The sequence below is a fragment of the Hemiscyllium ocellatum genome, chromosome 11 (genome assembly GCF_020745735.1).
Source record: "Hemiscyllium ocellatum isolate sHemOce1 chromosome 11, sHemOce1.pat.X.cur, whole genome shotgun sequence".
NCBI classification, from domain to species: Eukaryota; Metazoa; Chordata; class Chondrichthyes; order Orectolobiformes; family Hemiscylliidae; genus Hemiscyllium; species Hemiscyllium ocellatum.
This window is the reverse complement of record NC_083411.1, coordinates 74,245,820-74,265,096: the sequence shown is the minus strand read 5'-3', so window position 1 is coordinate 74,265,096 and position 19,277 is coordinate 74,245,820. Positions and strand designations below refer to the sequence as shown.

General features: G+C 37.6%; 2 protein-coding genes across 3 annotated transcripts in view; both read left to right on the top strand.

The window, feature by feature from the left end:
- LOC132820461 (interleukin-13 receptor subunit alpha-2-like) overlaps nt 1-19,277 on the top strand; it is a 343,536-nt gene that overhangs the window by 236,385 nt on the left and 87,874 nt on the right. The window lies entirely within an intron of this gene.
- Nucleotides 1-19,277, top strand: part of lrch2 (leucine-rich repeats and calponin homology (CH) domain containing 2) — a 161,737-nt gene that overhangs the window by 91,518 nt on the left and 50,942 nt on the right. For both annotated transcript variants that reach the window (XM_060832612.1, XM_060832611.1), the window contains exons 9-12: nt 561-673; nt 5,910-5,974; nt 7,779-7,886; nt 14,716-14,781. In XM_060832612.1, coding sequence (XP_060688595.1) covers nt 561-673; nt 5,910-5,974; nt 7,779-7,886; nt 14,716-14,781 — 352 coding nt within the window. The remainder of the gene's footprint in view (nt 1-560; nt 674-5,909; nt 5,975-7,778; nt 7,887-14,715; nt 14,782-19,277) is intronic.

The window sequence follows — 19,277 nt, the reverse complement described above, 5'->3', positions numbered from 1 at the left end:
ATTCTGCAGTGACTGCCTATATCTCCACCTCAAGTTGATTGTTCCTTTAAAACTACCTCTGGCCATGTTAGTGTCAAATGACCAAATGTCATCTTCTGTATCTTGATCTCAGATTTTGTCAGCTTTCAGGTCATGTCATTCATTCTTCTCAACCAAATTTATTCAAAGCTTGATGACTGATCATTCTTTAATTGGCTTTTCCATATGATTGTGTATTTTGACCCTGATGTTGGGATCAGAACAGCAAATCATGTGGAATGTTTTTCTCAATTATGCTTAAAATGTGCAGATTTTTAATTGGATAACCTCTCTAACCCATAGAAGATGAGATCCTTTTTGCAGAAACTAGAATGCTGATTGGAAACGTTTGAATATTCAGGATTTTGAAAAACGACTATCTGAAATTTGTACCAGTTTTAAATTAGCATCGAGATGTTTTGTTTTCAAGGCAAATGCCTTACAGACTTGTGAATAAACTATTTTCTCAGTAATCATGTTTTGATTCCACACAACTCTATTTTTAAAACATTTTTTTCCAACATCTTAAAATTTTATTTTAGCCTCATTGGACCAAGAGCATTTAGACTTGATTGATAATGCAGATGAGGAGGAGACACCACCATCTGAAGCTGGAGATGTTCATCGAATTCCTCCATTTGTTACTTATTTAAAAGTAAGTGGACAGAAGCAGCTGATGTAATGTCGAGTCGATTTTCACAATGTCCATTCTGTTAGATAAAACGAAGAACTGCAAATACTAAAAATCTGAAACAAAAATAAATTGTTGGATAAACTCACCAGATTTAATGGCATAAGTGGAGAGAATGCAGAGTGACCCTTCATCAGAACTGGAAATGGGTTACTTGACGTGAAACATTACCCCTGCTTTTTCTGTACAGAAACTGTCGGACATGCTGAGTTTCCTCAATGTCTGTTTTTGTTTCCTATTATGTTAGAATTCATATTTTAATCATTTTGTCCTTCATAAGCATAGTTTTATCTTTTTAACTCTCGACATGTTTTTCTTTATCAAATCTCAACAAACGCTTCCATGGAACAATCTTTGGGGATCAAGTGATTACAGTCCAAAGACTTTTGTAGTTTGCAAATTTTATTGTATGCATAATATCCACTCTTTTGCCCAGTTCTGCTCTCTGAACTAGTTGCAAATGTAAATGTGTGATGTTGCAAAAATATATGCTTCAAAATTTGCATTGTCTGGAAATAATAATAGGTGGGAAAATAGTACCAAAAAACATGTTTGCCATTGAAATAGACCTAAACTGAAAATTAGAAAAATAACTGACTTGCAAATTTGCAAAACCTTGGAATGAAAGTAAGTTACAGAATCAGTAAAAGATAATTTAATCAATCAAGCCAGTTTCTTCCATGACCATACACAGTATTTATATCAATAATTCTGCAAAATACAGTTAAACCTACTTTGTGCAATATTCCAGAATATTTAAAGCAGTGTCTCTGAACTAACTCAATGTCTTGAGAGCACCCATGTTGCATTAATATAACAGCTTTTCCTTGTTAGAAACTGACTTTTATCCTATAACTTTGACTCCACAATTGAAAGAGAATACTTAATCACTACACTGTTCAGTATCTTTAGAACAACTTATTTAGCCTTGCATAATATGTTACCGTGCAACCTAATGATGATTAACCTGTTTAAAAAATTCATATTGCTAGTATACTTTCAGCAAATTAATTGTGGTAAATCTTTTAACCTTTGCTTTCAAAGCTTCCAGCTCATCCAAACAGATGTTAGTCTTTTTTTGTATCCAACATCTGTTTAGTTGAGCTGGAAGTTTTGGAAGTCCTAATTTTACATGTCAGTCACGAGCCACATAACTTGGAATAATTTGTTTATATTTCACCAATTGTTCAAAACATCCTGGGATTTCAGTCTAAGCATTATATTATCTTATTTTCACGGATAATTAAATTGACTATTGAATTAAATAAAGTTGAGCCCCAGACTCCTAGAACTATTGAATATTTATTGATGCCAGAGAGCCTCGTCAAAAAAAACCATTTCACTAGGTGAAGCATAGAATTGTTTACCCACTGTGCGAATGTCAGTTCCCCAAGCAATCTGTGTACTTGGTACCATTCTGTATTTTTTTCCCACTCTTTTTAAGCCTATTAATTCCTAGCTTTGAAAAAAACTGCAGACAACTTTTAGCACTTAATTTGCCATGTTGTTCGAACTCTTAAACCTGAAATGTTGGGTATTTGAATCAGATCGCTTAAGTTATTTGCTGTCGTGAAAAAGCCTTAATTTTTCTGACATCTCTTGGTAACTAAAACCCATTGTACTTCCCATAATGAATCACTTTACATCCTTTTCTATTGTCTCAACATCTATGCTAAACTGTGGTGCCCATAACAGGGCATAATTTTTTAGTTAGGACCTGATAAATGATTGTATAATTTTAACATAGCCCCTTGGCTTCTTGCACATCTGTCCTTAAACAATATTTTATCCTAGAGTCTTACAGAACAAAGACAGGCCCTTCGGCCCAAACTGATCCATGCCAACTAAACTATACATCCACCCTAACCCAATTTCTCTCCACTTGGCCCATATCCTTGTGAACCTTCCTATCCGTGTATTTGTCTAAATGTCTTTTAAATGTTGTTAATGTATCCGCGTCAAACACTTCCTGTTTTCCCCATGTGCACCACCCACTGTGTAAAAAAGATTGCCCCTTAGGTTCCCATTTATTCTTTTCCCCCTAATCTTAAACTGATGCCCTCTAGTCCCCGATTCCTTAATCCTTGGAAAAAGGCAGAGTGCATTCATGCTGTCCATGCCTCTCATGATTTTATAACGTTCTACAAGATCCCCCTCAGTTGCCTACACTCTAAAGGAAAACGTCCTAGCTTGTCCAACCTCTCTCTGTAACTCAAGACTGTTGAGTCCTGACAACACCCATGTAAATTTCTTCTGCACTCTTTCCAGTTTAATGACATCCTTCCTATAGCAAGGTAACCAAAACTGAATACTGTACTCCCAAGTGCGGCCTCGTCAACATCCTGTATAACTGCAACATAACTTCACAACTTCTATACTCACTGCCCTGACTGAAGGCTGGTGTGCCAAATTCCTCCTTCATTTCCCTGTCTACCTATGTTTCCACTTTCAGAACTGTGTACCTGAAGTCCAAGGTCCCTCTGTTCCACTACACTCTTTAAGGCCCTACCATTCACCATGAAACTCCTACCTCAATTTGACTTTCCAAAATGCAGGACCTTGCACTTATCTATATTAAACCCCATTTGCCATTTCTCAGCCCACTTCCCCAGCTGATCAAGGTTCAGCTGCAATTTCTGATAACCTTCCCCACTGTCCACATACCACCTATTGTAGTGTCCTCTGCAAACTTACTAATATGCCTTGTACGTTCTCATCCAAATAATTGTTCTTGATAACAAATAACAGTGGACCCTACAACAACCGCCCAGTCACAGGCCTCCAGTCTGACAGGCATCCTGCCATCAAGTTTATGGTGTATCTAATTTGTCCGGTCCTCCTAGATTCCTTGCGATCTAATCTTCCAGAGCACCTTATCATGTGGAACCTTATCAAAGGCCTTACTGAAATTCATATAGACCAAGTCTACTGCCCTGCCCTCATTAACTTTCCTGATCACTTCATTGAAGAACTGATTTGTGAGGCATGATCTCCCACACACAAAACCATGCTGACCACTTCTAATCAAACCCTGTCTTTCTAAAATGCATGTATATCTTATCCCCCAGAATCTTTTCAAGTAATTTACCTACCACAGGTCTATAATTCCCATGTTTTTCTTCGTAGCACTCCTTGAATAAAGGCACAACATTTGCTACCCTCCTCCATGGCTATCGATGATGCAAATGCATCAGCCAGGGCCCCTGCAATTTCTTCTCTAGCCTTTTGCAGAGTTCTTTAATTTGTATGGTAGGTCCACCTTCAAACATTATGATATGTCCGACACCACCTCTACTGTGATATGGACTATCTCCAAGATATGACCACTGACTTACCCAAGTTCCGAAGTCATCTTATCATTCTCCATGGTTAACACAGGAGAAATATTCATTGTATACTTTGCGCATCTCCTGAGGTTTCACATGTACATTTCCATGTTCACTTAACTTTAATTAACTTTAACTTGCAAATATTTAGAGAGTCATACAGCACTGAAATAGACCCTTTGGACCAATTTGTCCGTGTAGACCAAGTTTCCCAAACTAAATGGCCCACATGCCTGTGTTTGGCTCATATCTCTAAAAACTTTTGTTTTTCATGTACCTGTCCAAATGTCTTTAAAATGTTGCAACTATACCCACAATTACCACTTCCTCTGGCAGTTCATCTCATATGCACACAGCCCTCTGTGAAAAGGTTGCCCTTCAGGTCCCTTTTTAAATCTTTTCCTTCTAACATTAAAACTATGTCCTCTCATTTTGCATTTCTCTACCCTAGGAAAAGGGCTCTGCTATTCACCTTATCTATGCCCCTCATGATTTTATAAACCTCTAGAAGGTCACCCCTCAAACACCTCAAAGTGAGAAAATTTCTCAGCCTAATCAGCTTCTCCTTATAACTCAACCTGTAGTCCCAGTGACATCCTTGTAAATCTTTTCTGCACTCTTTCCAATCTAAAAATGCGCTTTCTATAGCAGGATGACCAAAACTGCAGTAGTCCAAAAGTGTCCTCACCGATAACCTGTGCAGTCTCAACATGACACCCCACCTCGTATACTTAATGCTTTGACCAATTAAAGCAAGCATGCCAAACGCTGCCTCCACTGCCTTGTCTACCTGTGACTCTACTTTCAAGGGGATATGTACCTGAATCCTGAGATATCTTTGCTCGACAATTCTCCCCAAGGCCCAACCATTAACAGTGTAAGTCCTGTTTTGGTTTGTCTTACCAAAATGTTACACCTTACAATGTGATCACCTATGATTCTAACCCTTTTCTACAATTTAATGTTTACTTATTCAAAATGTAGTGCTTCCTTTTCACTTATGAACTATAACTTTAAAACTTGGCTCAATTTCCTCTAAAGCCACTAGCGTGCCACTTCAGTTAATCCTGCTTCCTATTTAAAGTGATTTGAAAATGCTTAAATTTGGCTATCTGATATCAAATTATTTTTAATATTAAAAGCCCTTGATCCCACCACTTGCCATTGAAGAACACCACTATTTACTTCTGTCCAATCTGAAAAACATCCTTCAACCTATTTTTAAAGAGCTTCAAATTTATTTTGCAGCTTTCATTAAATACAAGTTGTCTTGATTTTATCAACAGCTTCCAATGTAGCACCTCACACATGGATCATATTTCCTTCATCAGTGTCCTTCAAAGAATGACTTTTCAGACCTCGTTTGCTTCTGTTTAAAAATGGTCTCACCTTTTTCTTTCCTTTATAACAGCTGGATTGGGTATTCCTACTGAGGGGCAGGTAATGCATGTGGGACACGTCATTGGACAGCTGAAGCTCTTTCTGAATTTTGAGACATTCCCTTCCATATTCAAACTCCGGTCGTATTTCTAACATGAGTAGGCATTCTGCAGTTTGATATTAGGAATATGTTTATTATATTGACCCAGAAAAGAGAGAAATAGTTGGAAACCTCTGCAATTGAAAGGTTTTGAGATCTGTTTATTGTTTACATAGTTTTTCTTTCTTAAAATTTCTTAGGTAAGTTTAACTGAAAATATAACCTGTGAATTTGAATTAAAATTGTATATTAAAATTTCAAAGGTGTGTTGTGGTCACGTAGTAACCTGAAAATATTTGGTGAGTGATAATTTCACAAGATTTCATACATAATGTCCTTAAAATATAGCTTGGGTGGCAGTGATGACTGATTTCAGTGATGTGTTCTGTTTCAGGAACGAGGAAAGTTGCCTGAAAAATCACAGCTTGCAAAAGATAATAACTGGGGAGATGAACCACGGTATGAGTATGCATTTACTTAAAAGTGCAAAAATGACTGAGAGATACCCAAACTTGAAGTCATTATCTACTTCAAACCTGGAAAATAGTTACTATATTTCAATTAATTAAATACTTGAAACAGACATTTAGGAGATTTGGTTTTTTTAAATGAAATAATTAAGAAAGTAGATGAGGGCTTTGCAATTTAAATGTAGTTGCTGATGTGCTTGGTAAAAGAAACAGATGACATGTAAAACTTTATTACTCAATAACTGCTTAGGATTTCATGACAGAGTAATTGAAGCACATTAGCTTTGGATAAACCTGAAGGAGAAACTTGAGACAAAAATTGGTGAGATGTGAATTGCTCTTTGAAAACTCTGGTGCATACTGAATGTTAACACTGCTCTTTTACCTATGAAAGGACATCTTGAGGAAAAAAATGCATTTTCCAATCAACTTAATACTCATCTGCTTTATGGTTTTGAAAAGTTAAATGTCAATGCACATTTGTTCTTGTCTGTAAGTGGTTTTAACTGCATATTATACTTTAAAAGATTAACTTGGTATAAAATGGCAAACATTACAATCATTGAGTTTATTTAATGTTTGCCAGAAGAAGTGCCCTTTTTTAAAATTCTGACTAATTGACCAAGAAGTTGAGATAATGTGGAATTTCCCAAGTTCTAGAACGGTTCCTGACCACTAATCACCTTTTACTTCTGATCATTTCTCATTTTGCAAAGCCATTGGGATATGTGACAGTACAACATTTAGGCATAGGAGTAAGCCATTTGGCCTGTCAAACTTATGGCTGATAGGATATGATTGCATCGCATTCTTGCTTGTCCCTCAATAACCTTTTTCCTCCTTTCTTATCAAAAGTCTATTGAACTCTGTCTCAGCTGCCACTCTTTGACTCCTGGCACACTCAGAAAAATGTTCTCCTTACGTCTGCCTTAAATGTGTGACCCCTGACTTTGAAACAGTGACCGTCGGTTCTGGATTCTCCCACAAGGAGAAATATTCTTTGCTTATGCATCCTTTTCAGATCCCTGAGGATCTTGTGTCACAGTCATACTGCTTCTTTCTTTTCTAAATTCCAGTGGTTACAAGCCTGATCTGTCCAGCCAGCCTTCACATTTGTTGGTAAAAGTCAAAAATTCTAGCTGTTCCTGAAATGTCTATGTTCAAATAGCCATGCCAATCCCAGTATAAGAAACGGTTATTGGAGCATTTTGTCTGTTGTTGGACCACCCAAAAATGTTTTACAGTGCATCAAATATTTCAGCCTTGAAAGAAACGTTGTAATGGGGGAAAACGCTTGCAGCAAAATTTATTTTCATAGGCATCCGGTGAATTGCTACAATTGTTATAACTCCACTTTACTGTTTTCTTAAAATAATTCCACCAGCATTCCAACTTCTATTATGCTTGTTTGGGATCTTGCGGAAGTTCCTGTATGCTCTAGTTGGATGAATTCTCAGAAAATGCACTTTTTATGGTTGTTTCTGTAAAATGTATTGCCCTGAATGTTACAAGACCCATCTGTCTCCATTTAAAAATGAAACTAAGACTTTTAGACGTTTACTATTTGTTTGACTTCAGTGGAAATTTCATAATCCAGCTAAGTTCCCTTAACATCAATAAAAATGACTTCCAAGAAAAAAACACTTCTGATGAATTCAAGTATTACTGTTAAATTGTGGGGTAGATAAAATTAAGGACATGTCACTTTATTGCTCAAGGTCATGTTGTTTTCAAAAAATGTGTTTTCTGTAGATGTTTCCTCAAAGTAACATTACTTTATTATGAAATTGCAGGCCTTCAAGGGATTTGCAGACAATGATACGAGATGAGGACGAGTTGAAGGAAGTAACTGATTTGCGTAAAATAGCTGCTCAATTATTGCAGCAAGAGCCACAAAACAGGTAGAATTAATCTTTATTCTTCTCAATTTTTAAATTATAACTATTTAGCTGCAGTAGCATGATTTAAGTCGTCATTACGACTAATTAAAATATACTGTCTACTTTGAATTTGAAGTGGCCTGATGCAAATTACTTGATAATTGAGTAATTCCCACTTAATTGAATACCTAACTCAAGTCAGTATGATGTGACAACTTATTGTAGAAGCTGCTTCAAGTTGTCAGCAGTAGACTATATAAAAGAGATTTTGTAGAAGGCATTACATTTTTACTGTATGCAGTTTTTCAAAGGTAATATTGTAAAGGCAGTGAGATGCAGTTTTAAATATTATAGTTTCATTTAGATGGTATCCTGAAAATAACATTTTGTAAATCTGTAGATTGGGACCATGAAATTAAATAATCGTCTTTCTCTCTTGCATGTTTCTGGTTCTTTTAAATTCTTCTTTTAATCTTTCTTTCTAATCCTTTTGTGTTCTTCTTTCATATAGCGCCAAATGTGGCAGTTTTTGTTTTTAGAATATCAAATACCAAGACTTGATTTCCTTTTGCATATTATTACTAATAACTTCCGTATGCTTTCCCAATACCTTTTTACTTCTTGTTTCACACTGGGATGTTTCTCACTGGGATGGTTGATGCTCATGATGTTTGAGTACAGACGGAGACCATTAACATTTAAAGCAACATTCAATGAAAACTTTGTCCAGAGAAGAAAGGCAGCAGGACCAGGATCAAGGTACATTTATAGAGCAACAAAATAATGGAAGTGGCTTTTTTGTACCACCGCAAAATTTCAAAGCAAGTGTTAAACCAGTTATATTCAACTGGCACACGTAACGTTAATATGAAATTGTGCCCAGGATCTCTCATCTTTGGAAAGTGCCACATGAAGTTTTCTTAGGATTGCCATTATGGATTTTGTGTTTTGATATTGTTCCATTAATGTTGCTTACATACTAAAATTATATATAGTCAACAAAAATAAAAGGAATAAATAGTACATCCAGGACAAATAATAGTATGATGATGTATGGTATCATCTGATGGCATCTTCTCATGTGCAGATTTGTCATTCATTCAATACGTCGCATTTTCATATTTCAAATCTTTTGAAATCTGTGCTCTGCCTTCTAGATTTGCAGATGTAGTTAACTACTACTACTATTAGTGAAGATTGGAGGTTAGAGTTCATTTTCTCTCTATTGACATTTATTTCACTAAAGTTTTTTTTTCTCCCTGTCTTATAGATCTTTCTTAGGCTGATGCTGAAGTGTATTTTAGTGTGTTAAGCTCTAATTTAACCGTAGGAATGTTGAACCATCCAGTGTTTTCATTGGGACGCTCTAAGCACAGGCCATGGTATTTATTTGTTGCACCTAATTAGGCCAGCTGTAGCTTAAAACGAAAACTAGAGTCTGCATCACATAAACAGTAGCTCACTAGTACTATCAGGATCCCGAAAATCTCTCATTGACAAAAAGCAATGTCTGTTGTGTTTTTGTTACTGCTTGCACTTTCCATATTGTTTCATTTCTGTTGATTTGGTTAAGTAGACTATATATTGTAGTTAAAGCTAAACGTTTCAAGTTGATGTAAAAAGTGTGATTTTAGGGATTCTGTCTAGAGATATATTTGAATGAGGTTTCTGAAGATAAAGAACCCATACTGTCAATTTCCTGGGACTTTTAAATCAGCTGGCATATTATTCTGCGTGCAGTATAAGAATTAGAATATATTAACCTTTACTGTATTCTAGTATCTTTTAGTGTTTCAGTTCCTTTCTATAAATTTGTTCCTGGACTGAGGGACCTGCTTCCTTACTGATGCAGTTCAGTTTGTGTCAGCCAGCTGTGATTGTAATTCTTGAAGTAAGATGCTTAACATTTGTTCTTGTTTGATTCAGGTGTAACATTTTATCCATCTTTTCTTTTCATGACTTTGTTTCTGTGCAGTACATCCCAGTCAGATTATTTGACCCAGCTAATTCGCACTGCTGTTAATGCTCTGTCCAAGCCTCCTCTCTTCTCCCCTTTTCTCAAAGCACCATTGCATTAATCTATTCCTTTCCCACTCATACTTGTCTGCTCACCCTATTTACACTATTTGCTTAAACTACTAATGGTAATGAGTTCTGTTTTCTCACTGCTCTTTGTGTAAAAATGTTACTTCAGCATTTCCTATTAGATTTCTTGAGTACCTTTATATTGATGCCTTCAGTTATGCTATTCTCCACAAGATAGGAAATTGTCTCTTCACACTTATCAGAATCTTAAATATCTTTTCTTGGCTAACTCTTCAGCTTTCTCTTCAGAAAAGAGAACCCACCCTGTTCATTGATTGTTTTATGATATGCATTGCTGTATGTTTGTAATACCATTCCCCTCGATCTTCTCTGGACCTCTCCAATATTTATGTATCCTTTTATTGATATAGCCACCAAAGCTACATGCAGTATTCCACATGTTGCTTTAGTAATGTTTTTTAAAGATTTAGCATAACTTACTCATTTTCGATTCTCTCTCTGTGGAAATAAAACCCAGTGCTTGGTTTATATTTTTAAAATGTCTTTGCAAACATGGGGCACAACTTTTAGTGATTGATACCTCTGTACTTTGAGATTCCTTTATTCCTCTTCCAACAGGCCTGCTCTTTCCATGTAATAAGGGGCTTACTTCTGTGCTGAATTCATTTGTCTAATATTTTCACATTCTGCAAGTTTGTTATCGTTACTTTGTAACTTCCATCATAAGATATCAGAGCAGAATTGGGCCATTCAGCACATTGAGTCTGCTCCACCATTTATTCTTAGCTGATGTATTTCTCAACCTCATTCTCCTGCCTTCTCCCTTTAAGCCTTGATCCCCTTATCTCTATCTTATGTATACTCAATGACTTGGCCTCCACAACCTTCTGCAGCAATGAGTTTCACAGATTATCCACCTTCCAGCCGAAGAAATTCTCGTCATCTCATTTCTAAAGTGTCTTCCCTTTACTCTGAACCAGTGCCTTTTGGAGCTAGTCTCCTACTATTGGAAATATCTTCTCCTAGTCGACTCTATCCAGGCCTCTCAGTATTCTGTAAGTTTAAATGTCATCTTTCTAAATTCCATCGAGACCAGACGCGAGGTTTCTCCTTTGAGAAGCCCTTCATTTCCTGGATCATTGTGAGAAACTTCCTCTGGAATTTACTTTCTCTTGACTATGCACCCAGTTTTATCACTTATAAATTTAGAAATTGTGTTTCTTGGATTTAAATTTTCAAATTGTGAACTGTAATGGTCCTAGCACTGATCCTGATGGAATAGCATTTCCCACCTTCTGTCAGTCTGAATAACTACCCTTCATTCCATCTCTGTGTTCTAAATTGAAATGAGCCAACAATGCGTTATGCAGCATGATCCTTATAATTTATTATGGGCAACATTGTCGAAGAACTTTTGAAAATCTAAGTAAATTTCAGCTGCATAACTGTTGTCCACTGTATTTTCTCCTAAACAAGGTTGATCACCAGGATTTTATTGTTAGAAATCTACCCAGATGAAGCATAACTTCCCTATTTCAGTATTCACTTGCCCTTGTGATAAATGATAACATTCTATTTGTTTTCCTAATTACCTGTAGTACTGCATACTAACCTTTTGCAAGGTCCAGATTCTTCTTCTTCTCAGTTCTGCAATCTCCTACCATTTAGATTACATGCTTTTTAAAAAGCATCTTCATGCCAAATAGAACAGTTTAACATCTTAACATATCACACCCTATTTGCAACATCATTGCACACTCAGTTAACCTATTTGTACCATTTTGTAACAAAAAACGGAAATGCTGGAGAGAATCCGCAGGTGTGGCAGTGCGTGAAGAGGAATACAGTTTAAAGTTTGTACATTTTCTGAACTTACTTTCCTCCATACCTTTTACATCATCAGCAAATTCAGCAACATACCTTCATTCCCTTCATGTTTATATAAATTAAACTGTAGAGGTCCCAACAATGACCATACCACTCTGAAATTTACCAACGTGGAACAAGCCATTTGAACCTACTCTCTGCTTTCTGGAAGCCAGCGAATCTTCTGTCTGTGCCAACATGCCATGAGCTTTTATTTTCCACAATAACCTTTGTTTTGGAATCCGATCATATACTACGTGGATATCTAAGCGTAGTGCATCCATAAAGTGCCCCTTTATCTGTGGTATATGCTACCTCCAAAGAACACCGATAGACTGATCAAACATGATCTCCCTTTCACAGAAAAAAGGTTGACTCTGCCTGATTACCTTGAGTTCATCTCAGGGATCTGCTATAGCATTTTTATTAATAGCTTCTATATTTTCTCTATGACGGAAGTAAGCTAACTGACCTGTAGTTTCCTGCTGTCTGTCACTCTCCCATTTTGAATAAAACAGGTGCATTTGCTATCTCATGGGACTGTCTCTGAATCAAGAAAGTTTTGAAAAACTCTTAAAAAAAAATCAATCAACTCTAAAATCAAGTGTTTCTTTAGCCACTTCTTTTAAGATTGAGGATGCGGTCCATCAGGACCCAGTCACTCCAACAGTTTACTCACTGACTTAGTAGTGATTATGGTTTTGCTGAGCTTATCCCTCCTTGCCATATACGACATTCTGCTTCTGGGATATTCCTTCCATCTTGTATGGCGTCTGTGAATTCCCAGTTTGAGTTGCAGTACCGTTGATGACCCTGTCTTTAGTTGCTCAGATTCTAAGCTCTGAAATTCATTTCTCTACATCAGTCACATTTCTCCCTCACTTTTCTTCTTTCAAACGTTCTTTAATTTCTTTATTGATATGGTCATTGATCATCTACCTAGTCTCCTTCCATTGGTTGTTGCCATATTTTGTTTTATAATGCTCCTGTGAAGCACCATGGAATGTTTCATTTTGTGAAAGCACTATACAAATATAAGTTGGTTACTTGATTGACAGATATTTAATGCCTATGTTTTGATTTTGAGATTTTTTAAGATACAATAGTTGTGCATTGTGAGATAAAATTTAGTATAGGTTTGCTTTTTAGGTCAAATGTTGGATTACATTTGAGCACAACGCTGAGTATTATTTGCGATTTTTGAGAAGATTTGTAGCTCAGCTTGAGGTTCAGGTGTAAGTTTGCATGCTGAGCTGGAAGGTTTCTTTTCAGGCATTTCGCCAGCGTGTTAGGTAACATCAGTGAGCCTCTGCTGATGTGCTAGTATTCTATCCCACTTTCTATGTATGTGTCTTGGTTTCTTAAGGTGTGTGATATCATTTCCAGCTCTTTCTCTGAGGTTGGTAAATGGGTCCCAAATTGATGTGTTTATTGATGGAGTTTGGTTTGAATGCCAGGCTTGTAGGAATTCCAGTGCATGCTCTGTTTAGTTTGTCCCAGGATGGATATATTGTCCCAGCTGAAGTGATGTCCTTCGGAGAAGTTCTGAAGCCCAGAGAACTTCAGACCTGCGTCTATAGGAAAGCAACACACACAGACCAGGTACTTAGCTACAGGAGCAATCACCCCAACATTGTTTAAATGGGCCACAACATATTGTAGCACCTAGGAACTATGAGCAGCAGAAGAAAAATACCTATACAGCATATTCAAAAGAATGGATACCCAATAAACATAGTCTGCTGATTCCGAAACAACAAACAAGCAGACACAATGTGCCGAAACTCAAACCACATTGGTGTACATCAAAGACATCTATGAAATGACTTCCAAACTACTCTGACCCCTTGGCATCATGGTAGCCCATAAACCTATCAAAATGCTTAAACAGCAGCTGATGAACCTAAAGGAGCCTATACAAACAACCAGCAAAATACCATGCAAGGACTGTAGCAAACACTACATTGGGCAGACAGGATAAAAACTAGCCACCAGGATACATGAACACCAACTAGACATCAAAAGATATGACCCACTATCACTAGTATCCTGACATACAGACGAGGAAGGACACCACTTCAAATGGGACAACAGATCCATCCTGGGGCAGGCTAAATAGACATGCACTGGAATTTCCAGAGGCCTGGCAATCATACCCGAACTTCATCAACAAACACATCGATTTGGACCCCATTTACCAACATATGAGAGAACTGCAAGTTATATCACCCACCTTAAGGAATCAAGACACATAAATAGAATGTGGGACATAACCCCAGCGCTTCACTGGTGATGGTACCTTGCATGGTGACAAAACGTTTGAAAAGGAACATTTCAGCTCAGCAAGCAAACTTAGAACCTGAACTGACTTTTGTTCCATGTAAAATTTTATTTTCTGATTCAATAGCTTGAGGCACTTGGATTACTTAGGATTTTCATTCAATGTGAGTGGAGGCATGTGATTTTATGCCGACTGCCAACAATAACATTGGTATTTTCCAAATGTTGTTGACATGCACCATTCTATTCACAATTGTAAAGTGATTAAATCACCCCATTTATTTTTCTGCTTCAGCAACGAGTTCACAGAAATACAGCTGATAAAACTGCTAAAACATACTGACAAGTAATTGAAGATTTGAGAAAGAAAGCAAGACCTGAGCAGCTTCACAGATACTTATAAATGTTTGTGGTTAATAAGCAATGATTATCCCACATCCCATTAAATAATATGGGATAGATCCTGCAAAAGCAATCCTTTTTATTTAAAAACTGTGTCCATTATGACATTGTTCATGGCCTCTTAAAGGAAATGAGTGGTTTCTTGACTTTAGGAAGAATGTGGCAATGAATTTCAAATTGTGCCAGTGTATTTTAACTGAGTTATACATTTTTAAATGGTTACAATTGTGACTTTTCATATTTTAATTTTTTGCAGACTTTTTGCTCAGTCCTGTTCAGTAAGTGCAAGAGAAAGGAAGAAAAAATCTTTGGAGTCTGAGAGGTAATAAATTTCAATTTGGGATTTGTGAGAGCTACTCTGGACTTATACACATTGCCATTACCTCAGTGTTTACACCCAGAAGTAGAAGTAGGCTATATTACATTTGAGAGCTCAAAATAATCCTTTATCAAGGGCTCCTTTTAAGATTTCTTGAGGATTAATGTTTGATTTTCGGAGACTTTTTTTTTGGTTTCAGTGATTCCTTTTTCAGTCTCACTAACTCTTTCATTAGGTAATTCATTAGGTAATGCAGTTACTTAGTAACAGTGCTTGTGTTAATGAATATGAGATTTGAACTCTCAGAAGAATCAGAATAATTTATCAGTATATCCAAGAAGCATCACTGTTCATTAAACAATATCGACACTGCACAAGGCAAGTATTAATTTCCTGGACATAATCGTATTTTTAATTGGCACAAGTCAACAAACAGCAAGTGCTCTTCTAAAAAGAAAACTTCTGCTATATGGAAAAGGCTACCAAGCTAAACATACTTTCTACAGACTACTGAGATGATAGCCAAAATAAAAGAATGATGCTGGAGATCATAAATAAAAACAGTGCTGGAAAAACTCCGCAGGTCTGACAGCACCTGTAGAGAGAAACAGAGTTAATGTTTCAAGTCTAATGATTTTTCCTTAGAACTTAACTTCATAACTAAACTGCACATGTTTGACTCCAACACAGCTCTGCATATTTAAGAATTCATAGCATGCAAGATGCTTTGAGATGTGACACCATAGAAATCGAAATCGTGACAAAATAAATTTATTCAGTATTAAATTTCATAATTGCCACAGTGTTCATTATAGTCATATCCACTGTATTTTCCCCAAAATTGTAGCTTCTGAGCCCACGTAATTTTAATCTAAACTGACTGACTGATGCAACTCACCTTCGTCTTCCAACCTTAGGCTTGCTATTTTCCTTATTTACTGCTGACAGATTAATAGTAAGGTTCTCAGCAGCAAACATGAATGAGAAGCAACCTGTGATTGGCAAGTGGCTCCTCACTATTTCCTCTCATTGTATTTGAGAGGCCTGGGGGAATATTTTCCTGTGGTTGCGCATTACTGGATGCAACTGCTGCCTCATGTATTTTGTGAACTGTTGCATGACTGTGTTTTATCCTTTGAAATTTAATGTAATTTGGCAATCTGACTTGTTGTTAATTTTAGGACACTTTAATTGCAATTATCAAATTATTCAACTTTTACTATTATGCATTTGTACATTGGCAAATGTTAAATTATTTGCAATTATACTGGTAAGCTCAATACAATAAGAGGAAACCAATTATTCTGTCCAATTTCATGTAATTAATAACACAGATTTCGCTTTACTTTACAATTATTAAATTAAAGCTGGGAAAACAAATTACTTCAAAATGCTTGCAAGGAACAGTATCCCCAGATCTGTGGAACATGTGCATTGTACAGGATCAATCTGTTCATGGATGAAATTTATTTTTAACTCCTGTTGCACCAAATTTTTGTGTTAATTCATTTGTCACTCTTTCCTCTGCAGATCTCATATTAATGTATTTAAAATAAATGTCCCAATATACAGTATTGTACAAATGTACAATGGATAGTATAATATGCTGTTAACAATGGAAACTTAAAAAAACACACATTTTGGCATCATTTTATTTGTGTAAAAAGTGAGGTCTGCAGATGCTGGAGATCAGAGCTGAAAATGTGTTGCTGGTTAAAGCGCAGCAGGTCAGGCAGCATCCAAGGAACAGGAAATTTGACGTTTTGTCCTTGGCTTATAAAAAAGAGCAAAACTCAGTTGGTTTAGGCTCCTAGTTGCTTTCTATTAATCTGTTGTAGCACCATGTTCCTGTATAGTGAGGAGAGGATAGTTTGTAAGAAATAGGATCAAGAAAAGGCCATTTGACCTATTAAGTGTGCTCCACCATTTAGTAAGATTATGGCTGATCTACTTGTGGACTTGACTCCATTTTTCTGCATACCCAATATCCTAGACTTTCTGGAACATAAAAAAGCTGCCTAACTCAACCTTTGAATATATCCCACAATTTGACTTCCACTGCTTTCCAAGCAAATCCCAAAGATTAACAACTCTGAGAGAAGAAATCTTTTTTTTATCTGTCTTAAATAAGAGACCTGATATTTTTACTGTATACCTTCGTTCTGGATTCACCCACAAAGAAAACATTCCTTCAGCATCAAATCTGTGAAAAGTCTTGATCTAATTTTGCAGTAAGATCACTACTCATTTTTCTAAACCCCAATGAGCATTGACCCAACCTGCTGAATCAATCCTCCTAACACAATTCCATCGTTGCAGGAATCAACCTAGTAAACATTCTCTTGGTGTGACCTCCACTATTTACAATCTGTATCAGTAATTTGGATGAAAGGACAACATATATGGCTGCTAAATCTGCTCATGGCACAAAGATCTTTAGTGAAGTAAGTTGTGAAGATGAAATAAGAGTTCAAAAATGAATATAGATTGAGTGGACCAAAGTTAGGCAGATGGAGTATTATATAGGAAAATGTGAACTTGTCCACTTGGGCAATTAAGAAAAGCATGTTATTTAAATGGAAAGAGTGTGAAATACTGGTTCTGAGAGATCTGCATAACCTAGAATAAGAACTTTAAAAACAATTAAAATGCAGGGCCAAAGTCAAGTCAAATAGAGTGTTGGTTATTACAATGGAAATGGAATAAAAATGAAGTAGGGGATGTTTTAGTACAAAAATATAGGATGGTGATGAGGCCATACCTGAAGTACAACTTTCTTTTTCTTATTTAAGAAAGGATACACAGTTCAGTGAAAACTCACTTGCTGATTACTGAGACGAGCGGGCTATTCAATGAGGAACAGCTGGATACCTTGACCTTCTATTCATATCTCTGAGATTGGGAAGTGATTTTTTGCAATATTAAAGAACGTGGGAGGACTTAGAGTGGATGTTGAAATAATGTTTCCACTTGTGGGTGACACCAGAGGCCACACTTAAAAATAAGGGGCCTACCATTTAAGATGCTACAAATGCGAACATTTTTTAGGATTAGGTTCCCTACAGGCCCTTCAGCCCAACAAGTCCACACTGACTCTCCAAAGAGCAACCCACCCAGACCCAGACCCAGACCCATACCCCTATCCTCCATCTACCCTTGACTAATGCACCTAACACTGTGGACAATTTAACATGGCCAGTTCATATGATCTGCACATCTTTTGGATTTTGGGAGGAAACCCACACAGATATGGGGAGAATGTGCCAACTCCACACAGACCGTTGCTGAAGCAGGAATCGAATACTGGTGCCTCATGCTGTGAGGCAGCAGTGCTAACCACTGTGCCACCCCAGAGTTTTGAGTGTCCTGAGACTATAGATTTCTCTTCCCAGAGTGTGGTGAAGGTAGACCTGTTGAATATTTTTTGGCTGTGAAAGATTCTTCACAATTAACTGGCAGGCAATAAGGTGTACTGGACACCACTAAAAGATAAGCTATGATTTTATCAAATGGTGGATTAGATCTGTCAAATGTAAAAATTCAGTTTCAAGACTCTATGAAGTAATGAACTGTCACATTTTGGTCGCTTAATGGAAAGTGTTAACTCCAAGTAAAGCTCCTAATGAAATGAGATCACTGAACATTGACATGAAACTAATACTGATATATTGGCAATATTATGGTCACCATTCACACCTTCACTGATAGCTTACTCTTGTTCTGGCATTCAAGTGAACCCTATTTCAAAACGTGGAGGTGCCAGGGAAATTCCCTCCCAATCAGGGAACGCTTCAGCAGGCAGGGACATCACAAAATGATTACAGTGGAAACTCAATTATCTGAATGTGATGGGCAGGCACTATTATGTTGGATAATCGATTATTTGGAAAACCAATTAAATGCCTCTCCTCTGGGGCTTGGAGTTTTTAAAGTCTGCTCCCTATTCAGGAGACTGCAGCAGCGCGTGAGACCGTGCCCCCAACCCGGTCCAATACCACGCCCCAACCCCGTCCAACCCTGCTTCCCGCCCCACAAATCAGTCCAACCCCGCCCCCATTCCTGCACCCGCTCCACAAAACAGTCCAACCCCGCTCCGCATCACTGTCCAATCTCACCCTCCGCCCCTCCCACCCCCCAACCCGGTCCAACCCCGCCCCTGCCTCCAACCACTTCCCCATCCCAGTCCAACCCTGCCCCCCCCGCTTCCAACCCAGTCCTCACCTGCTCCCTGCATCCCAACACGGTCCAAAACCCCCCGCCTCTTTGGGGTATCCAGACTGCACACCAAAAAGAAAACTGCTGCTGCTCTTGCCTTCGTGGGGTAAGTATCCAAATAGCGCGCGCACACATACAGCCACAGCCCGCCCCCCCCCCCCCCCCCCAGACACACACAGCTACAGCCCCACCCACACGCGCGCACACCGTCAAAGCCCCACACACACAGCCACAGCCCCACACGCACGCATCCACAGCCTCCCCCCACACAGGCGCACGTGCGC